Below are 8,118 nucleotides of genomic sequence, written 5' to 3'. Positions count from 1 at the left end.
TTTAACTTTTATAAAAAAAATCATTAAATGATTTTTTTTTTATATTTAATAGTATATTCAATTATAGTTGTTTTATGTAATAGTTCGATCCACTAGTAATATGTTCACTTTAGGCTTAGACTTTTTAAATGTGTCACTAAGATTTAAGACTTATTTATTTATATATTAGAAATTTTCTTGTGTTTTATTGACTTGAGATTTGTCCAGAGTGTTACACTCTAAAATGATCCATTTCTCTTCGATGTGTACGAGACAAACGTTCGCACTTTGTTTGAGGGCCCTAGTATTTAATATTGACACTTTTTTCCTAATTTGTCACAGAAATATTTTCTTGGATGATAACTGGGGTCGTTTAGGCGACTTTTCATTTTCTTGCGTGACATGTTCGGATTATGTGGGATCCAAATTAACGATTGACACAAAAAATGTTAATATTATACTCCGATTTGTGGTCCAAAATAAATGATTTTTCCAGATTTCAAGAATGAATTAATTATTTTTTTTCTACATTGCCCTTATAGTAATTAATGCTGGAGTATGTTTTAGAAGTGTTTATGTGAAGAGATAATAAAGGTTAATATGATCAATTTCATTGCTAATTAATGTTAAAAGGTGAATTTCTTACTATGTGAAAACAACCAAAAAAAAATGGGTCTTATTCTTGGTTCCCATTTGTCTCAATCATGTTCCATTTGGCAGCCTGATAAAGACTGCTGACTGCCTCTGCTATAGCCTTTATTCACTATTTCCTTTGATCATTGGTGCTTTATTTACACTTTTTTTGTTGAATTATTTTTCATCAGATGTTAATTTCTCAATAGGGCAGCAAATTGCTAAACTGTATAAAACTGAGATTAAACTAGCATAGCAGCAGAGGATAAAAACTGTTAGCAAATTTATTACTCTTACGATGAGCTACCTCTAAGTTTGTAACGTATTAATCAGGTAGTTGAGCATAACTTTGTTTAGCTGCAGCACGGGATAAATATATCAACAATTTTTTTCAATTTAGGCAAACAATGGATATAGTTAGAAACATCATATTCAGCGTCTTTGTTCAAACAATTAGAGCATCAGTATCTAAAATTTGTCCAACACAGTGGAAGCTATCAAAACAAAAGTCTCTTATTTTGAGAAACAAAGACATTGATCTGGCTGGATGCTAATTTACATAAAAGGAGCTCTTGAGCAAACCTAGATGGACAGAAATAGCCAAAGAATTGTGTTGTTGTAATGTAACAAAAAGATCTCTCACCTGTTGTGTTTCTCTATTCATTTCTACCGTTGTCTCTTGCTTCAGCTCAACATTTTCAGCACGTCCATGAAGATGATCGCTTGATTACAGGCTTCATTTGCTTGTCCTCTTCCAAAGAGATCATTCCCAAGTGTGAAGGATCCTCCAGCAACATCTTTGCTACAAGATATCCAGCAATTGACCATGTTTGATACTTCCTTGCTTGTTTACCAATGTATCTTCCGAGTTTTCCATCATAGTATTCAGGCCAGCTGTCCTTGAGCAAGCAGCTCTCAGCAAGATCAATTGCCCGTCTTGCAATTTGTGGCCGTCCAGTCTTAATGCAGGCAGCCGTCAGCAACCACAAAAGCACTGCATTTAAGAGATGAATAATATGTTGTATTAGCAAGTGTAAGATCAATTGACTTCAAGAATTAGCCTATGCATTTCATTTCTTTCTGAGAGTGCCTCAGTAGCAATATAGCCATCTTTCTCTTATAAAACTAAGATGAACAAACATTATGCAAAGCAAAGAATCCTTGTAACATAGCATCCAGGCGTATAACATTACTTCCAATGAGAATCAAAGTCATGCTCTACTCAATTGCAGGGGGTTAAAAAGTAAAAGTATCAAATCAATTACAGTGCTGAGGGATGATGGTCGAACCTGGCCAAGATCCTCCGTTATGGTAACTCCATCTAATATTCTTGGGATCACAACCAGTAACTATCCGCCATTCGTGATTTTCAATTGCTGGATAACATATCTTCAAAGGCATATCTGCTACTAGCTCCTCCCAGCGCTCTTCTATGAGATCCATAATAGCAGAAGCTTGCTCAGGGGTGGCAAGGGAAGACAAGATAGCGATACAGTTACCCAAAGCAAACCACCTGAAGTCCATCCTAGCAGGACTAACATTTCCAATAAAGTAACCACCACGCATAGGCACAAAATCAAATACCCACTCCGGGATTGAATCAGGGATAACATTAAATTTATTTACTGCGGTGTGAGAATACTCTTCAGTTTTATAGCGGTATATGTCATTTAATTGTTGAAAGTCAAGCCAGAAATAACTTCGCATATGAAAACTCAAGGCATGCAGGCGCTTCACTATTCTCTCAATAAATTCTTTCCCCTCTGCATCGTGCTTCAACATTGCCAATGCAGATCTCAGTGCCATAAAGAAGAGTGCTTGGATCTCTATAGGATAACCATAAATTCCCTGAAAATCAACCATGACAAGTTAAAAATCCAACTATTGTCTCTTCAAGGGCAAAACACCAATCACGGGACCTAATATTGTGCAAGTAACTACTAGGTAATGACATTCTAATATTTATGATGACAAAACAAATTTTGGGGAGACCGGAAATAACTGTGTTACTTTTCTTTTAAGCATAAAGTATCCAGTCCTCTAAGAGTGGATAAGGAAACTCACAAAGGTAAGAATTCCACTCTCCTAGTTGAAAGCTATTTATGATGCTTAGAGTTTCCAGATCACTGTCAGATTTATGGAGTAATATAAACAAAAACGTTCACCTCCAAGATATTCATCAACCTATTAAAACTCAAATGTTTGAATAAATTTGAACGTCATTGATAGCTAAGCTGGAAGAGAAAAACAATGAAATATTGCAATTCAACATGAGGCATTACCAAAAACAATTCAATTGAGCCATGTTATGTTTTCTAGTTTTCTTTAAAAAAAAATCAGTAAAACAAGATTTAACTAGATAAGCCTTGTTACGTTTTCTTTGTCTTCTATCTCCTAATGGTATGAAGATTATTCCCATTACAAATAAAGAAAGAAAATTGAAAAGACTTTTTTAAGAAAAAGAAAAAAAGACAAGAGGAAGACAAGTATTTCTTTTCCTCTTCAACAAAGAAGAATATGAGCTATGTGGCAGCTTTTTAGGGCTGAAATACATGATAAAATTATCTCTTCTTCCCTTTTCTGGTCTTACTTTTTTCTTTTAGCTTTATGATCTATTTCTCTTTGAATGACAATTCTCAAAGTCAATCTAAACGCAGTAATCATTAAAAATGAATGATATGTATTCCTCACGGATGTTACTTGTCTGAGAAACCAACAGATTAGTTAAGTACTCTTATTCCAAACATCAAGATTGTATATGTCCAACACTTGAACGTAAGTATGGGACCAAAAAATCAATACTCTGAACAATTGAACAACAATCACTGACCAAGGAAGAACATCACTTGAAGAGGCTAATTAATGAGGCAAACAAACTTTTAAGGAGCTATGGTTAATCAATGTAAGCAACGAGTCTTTGATCTCCCCAATTTACCATTGTCTGCTTTGTTAACAAACCTCCATTGAAGTTTACCTTAGGATGCAGTCCAATGGACCAAGGAGTTGTACAAAGAGCATTCCCCAAACATGCTGGATTAAAAATAAAAAAAGGCATTGCCTATTGCTATTTTATTTTCCTAAAGTAACTTAGAAAAGTGATCTACACGCATAAGCACTTACCTTAAAGATCACCAACAAAGCTACACCAAGAACATTCAATGAATTCTACTACATCCAAAAATCCATTTCCTGTGATTTAGAGCCCATCTCATGCAATCGTAGGGATAAAGAAACGAAACGAAAGGGCTCTGATAGACAATCCCCAAACATACTGGATTAAAAATAAAAAAAGGGCATTGCCTATCGCTATTTTATTTTCCTAAAGTAACTTAGAAAAGAGATCTACACGCATAAGCACTTACCTTAAAGATCACCAACAAAGCTACACCAAGAACATTCAATGAATTCTTCTACATCCAAAAATCCATTTCCTGTGATTTAGAGCCCATCTCATGTAATTGTAGGGATAAAGAAACGAAACGAAAGGGCTCTGATAGACAATCCCTTATGCAAGTTCTTTTTCTGACTGAAAGATTTGTGAATCTTAGAGCAATAACCACGAACAAAAGAAGAAGATGTACAAAAAAGGTTCCTAGAAGTCCATGATACCAACCCTTCAGTCAATTGAGCACAAGATTTCTTAACAAAATTCTTTTAGTTTTGCTGATACAATAAAGATCAGTTTACATCATTGGATACCAAAGAGATTCAACTCGTTATTAGCACTATTTGGGTGTTTGTGCAAGCTTATCAAATATTTTTTAACTTATCTCCTCATTTGATAAAAATTAAAAGTGCTTATCAGATATTTTTGGGTGTTTGTGCAAGCTTATCAGATATTTTTTAACTTATCTCCTCATTTGATAAAAATTAAAAGTGCTTATCTACCCCTTTGGTCACCCCGCAACTTATGGTTTTTCAACTTATAAGCACTTACAGTTTCACCAAGATTTTACTAATTTATCTCTAACAACTTTAATGGCATTTCTTTCATTCTAATATAAAATTGCATATCAGCACTTTTTGTCAACACATCAATGCTTATTATCAGTTTTAGCACTTAAATGCAAACACGTAACTGCTTTGATTATCAACTACATTCGATCAACTAAGTCAAATGGGCCCTGCACAATGATAAAAAGAACCAACAATATTAACAAGTTAAGATGGAAAAATAGATTACCATCCTCCGATCAATCATTGAGCATCCATCAGCACATAGCAGCGTAGGAAACGTGTCAAATCCTTCAGAGAGACACAAGCTCAATATAAGCCTCATCCCTTTTTGGCACTCTGGTGTTTCAGAGAGACTCATGTCTCCAGTAGATTTTGTGTAAGCACGGAGAAGAATTATCCACCAAAACCCAGAATCAACTGGAGCAACTCTTCCAATTGCACTCTCACCAAAATCTGCTACTATGGTATCTGTCTTACGAACAGGATCATGAAGAACCTTGAAACTAGCAGGCATAACCCCTTCTCCCAGCTTGAATCTATCTATTCTTTTTTCCCACCCCTGAAGCTGAAGTGTCTTCAACAAGAAATTCTTAACTATATCTGGCTCTCCGTTCATCAGGAAGGCCAAAGCACTAGGCACAAAATCTCGAACAAAAACCTACACATTAAACAAAAACTTAAATGGATAAATACTCTGATGATACAGGTAATATTATACTCCTTATCACATCACTGTACCTCACTCAGCATTAAAGCAGTTTCGGCATCAATATCCCACACAATTATATGTATGGCATCAATAACCCACACATATACATGGGTTTCCAGTATTTTTGTCAAAAGGTCACACCTGATCATAGTATATGATACCAATATTATTTTTTATAGGTAGTATATGATACCAATATTATGCAAATTCCAAATTCAAAATCACATAGAGCACCAAGATAATGTAATGCTTAGATTTCATATAAACACTGACCTGATCATAGTTGAGGACTTCTTCAGAAGCATGGTCAACTGCGGCAATTGTGCCAACTGGTTGGCCCCGAAAATGAACCAAAGAGCGGCGGAGAGCATCCCAGGCCTCAGCAACCATTGGATGGGGCTCAAAAGAGTTCCGGGCTGATGAAGTCGGGGTGTCCAAGACTGACCGGCCTGGTGAAGCACTTTCATAATGATCTAAACCTCTCGATAGGCCTATGGATAACTCACTAAGTGACCTCTCATCAAATGATCTCTTCCTCTCTATGTTTAGCCTTGGCTTGTCAAGAAGCTTAGAGAGATCATAATCATCTATGTCAGAAATGGAGCAGTTGGAGCTCACATTTCTCATTCCAGTTCCTTCCATGCTCGCCTTAACCCTTCAATCCACAGAAGTACTCTGTATCATAAAAAATAACCCTTTATAGACCCCAACACAAGTTGCAGACACACACAAAAACACAAAAATGCTATCTATTACTTAGACTATAGTGCTCGCACAAAAGAAGGCACTTTAGACACACACACGCACACACTCACATATAAATATATGTGCATGTGTTTGTGAGCATGTATGTTAATATTAATCAATCAACTATGCCTCAATAGCTTGCTAGTAGGTTTGGTTATATGAATCCCCTACATCTTACTGCTCTCCATCCAGATCCATTTCATTTCAATACTCATAAATGATGTATGGACACACACATTAGACACATAGACACACACATACATTACACACACACACATGTGTGTGTGTGTGCATGAGCTCGAGTAACACATAAATAGATAGTCAAACAATAACCTTTTAGACAAAGAAGCAAGTTGCACAACCACACAAAAACACAAACTTCTTATCTCTCTTTATAAAAAGTTAAAAACAACAGAGTACTTGTCAACCCAATAACAATATGTCTAGCGCAAAAAGCACCTTTCGGTCCATAAAATTGGAATATTTGGGTGCATATGAGTAGAAACACATAAATAGATGGTCAGAAAATCCATAATGTCATATTTAAAACATCCATAATGAAAATTGTACAGAAAACAAATCTGCATAACATTACGGCTCAACTGAACGCGAAAAATGGGTCAATCGCCAAATAGCTATAATCCCATCCATTATGCAAGGGACAAAAGAAGTAAGAGTAAAAAGGAATTCACTTTCACAATCTTATACACCTTTTTGAAGGTTACCAATAAGTAATAATGCTGGTAATTAGCATAACATTACCATAATCAAAATAACCTTATCCAAAAAAAAAGTACCGATATTTAACTGCTACTTAATATAATATCGGGTTCTATAAAGGAAGAATATGAAAAGATCAAATATTTGAACATTTTAGCCATGTCCCAATTCAGAAAACAAGCTGCATATATACAAACTCAAGATCCAAATACAATGAAGAAGAGAACATAATGAAATGAAGAAAAAGATAAAGTAAAAAAAGCTTTTAGAGAAGCAAAACAAACAAATTACCAAGACCCAAATTAGATCTAAAGCTGATATTGCACAAAACTAAGAAAACAGACGCAGAAAATACGTACTTTTATGCAAAGAAGAGAAATATGTAGATGAATATACGTTTTATAGAGAGCGAGAGGGAGAGAGACCTTAGCCAGAGAGAGAAAGAAGAAGAAGGGAGATTTTCCGACGGTAATGAAGGCCGGAGCGCCGGCGAGATCGCCAGAGAGAGAGACTGTGTGTGTGTATGTGTGTTTGGAAATGGAAGAAGAGGAGAAAAAGTAACCGAGTTGTTAAGAGCTGCTATTTATAGACTGACGAAAATCGTAATAAGTTTTGGCCATAGTGGGTCCTACATACAGCTGGAATATATTTATTTTGGATAAATTGGCAATTGATTTATAAGAGAAAACAAAAATAATAATTTCCCTACAGTAATCACCCTTTCTAATTGCCCGTTTGGCCGAGCTTCTAAAATCAGCTTATTTTGAGAAGTAATATTCTCAAAAGTACTTTTAAAAAAAGTAATTTTGGTGAGAACTAGTTTGTGTTTGGCTAATTAATTTGAAAAGCACTTTTGAGCAGTAATTAGTGTTTGGCCAAGCTTTTGAAAACTGCTTCTAAGTGTATTTTTCTCAAAAATGCTTTTGAAGAGAAGCATTCTCCAAAACTGCTTTTGCTTCTCCTCAAAAGCACTTTTTCCTTTCAAAAACTTGGTCAAACACCTCAATTAAAAAAGCACTTTTGGCCCAAAAAAAAACTTGGCCAAACAGGCTATAAATATGTGTAGAAAATATGGAATACTCCCTCACTTTTACTTGGCATATATACTAAAAATAAATTTTCATTTTTACTTATCACTTTACGCATATCAAGAGAAGACAATTTTTTTCCTGTTATACCCATAGTATTTATTACTCAGTTCAAATTATTTTTTTCAAATTTAATAAAATATGCATCAATTAATATGGGTATCATGGTAAATTATGCACTTCATTTATTATCTATCTATATACTATATTAAAAGCACGAAGCCCCTTAGCGAAATGTCGTTTGCTTTTTTTACCCTTTAAAAATAGAATTCTTATTTGACAAAA

General features: G+C 34.9%; 1 protein-coding gene across 3 annotated transcripts; it reads right to left on the bottom strand.

Annotated features, from left to right (window-relative positions):
* Window positions 1-986: 986 nt before the first annotated feature.
* Window positions 987-7,299, bottom strand: LOC107819026 (putative alkaline/neutral invertase D). 3 transcript variants are annotated; one of them, XM_016645102.2, is made up of 5 exons: window positions 7,105-7,299; window positions 5,552-5,953; window positions 4,796-5,227; window positions 1,902-2,460; window positions 987-1,606 (listed from the first exon to the last, which is right to left on the bottom strand). In XM_016645102.2, exons 2-5 carry the CDS (start codon window positions 5,918-5,920, stop codon window positions 1,311-1,313), a joined length of 1,656 nt encoding a protein of 551 aa, XP_016500588.1. In that variant the 5' UTR covers window positions 5,921-5,953; window positions 7,105-7,299; the 3' UTR covers window positions 987-1,310. The 3 variants fall into 3 exon arrangements, with proteins under 3 accessions (XP_016500588.1, XP_016500587.1, XP_016500589.1); XM_016645101.2 differs by having other exon boundaries at window positions 7,171-7,299; XM_016645103.2 differs by lacking the exon at window positions 7,105-7,299 and adding an exon at window positions 5,308-5,419 and having other exon boundaries at window positions 5,552-5,884.
* Window positions 7,300-8,118: the final 819 nt, after the last annotated feature.

Source organism: Nicotiana tabacum, chromosome 8 (assembly GCF_000715075.1).
Source record: "Nicotiana tabacum cultivar K326 chromosome 8, ASM71507v2, whole genome shotgun sequence".
Taxonomy (NCBI): Eukaryota; Viridiplantae; Streptophyta; class Magnoliopsida; order Solanales; family Solanaceae; genus Nicotiana; species Nicotiana tabacum.
This window is presented reverse-complemented; position numbering and strand designations above follow the sequence as displayed.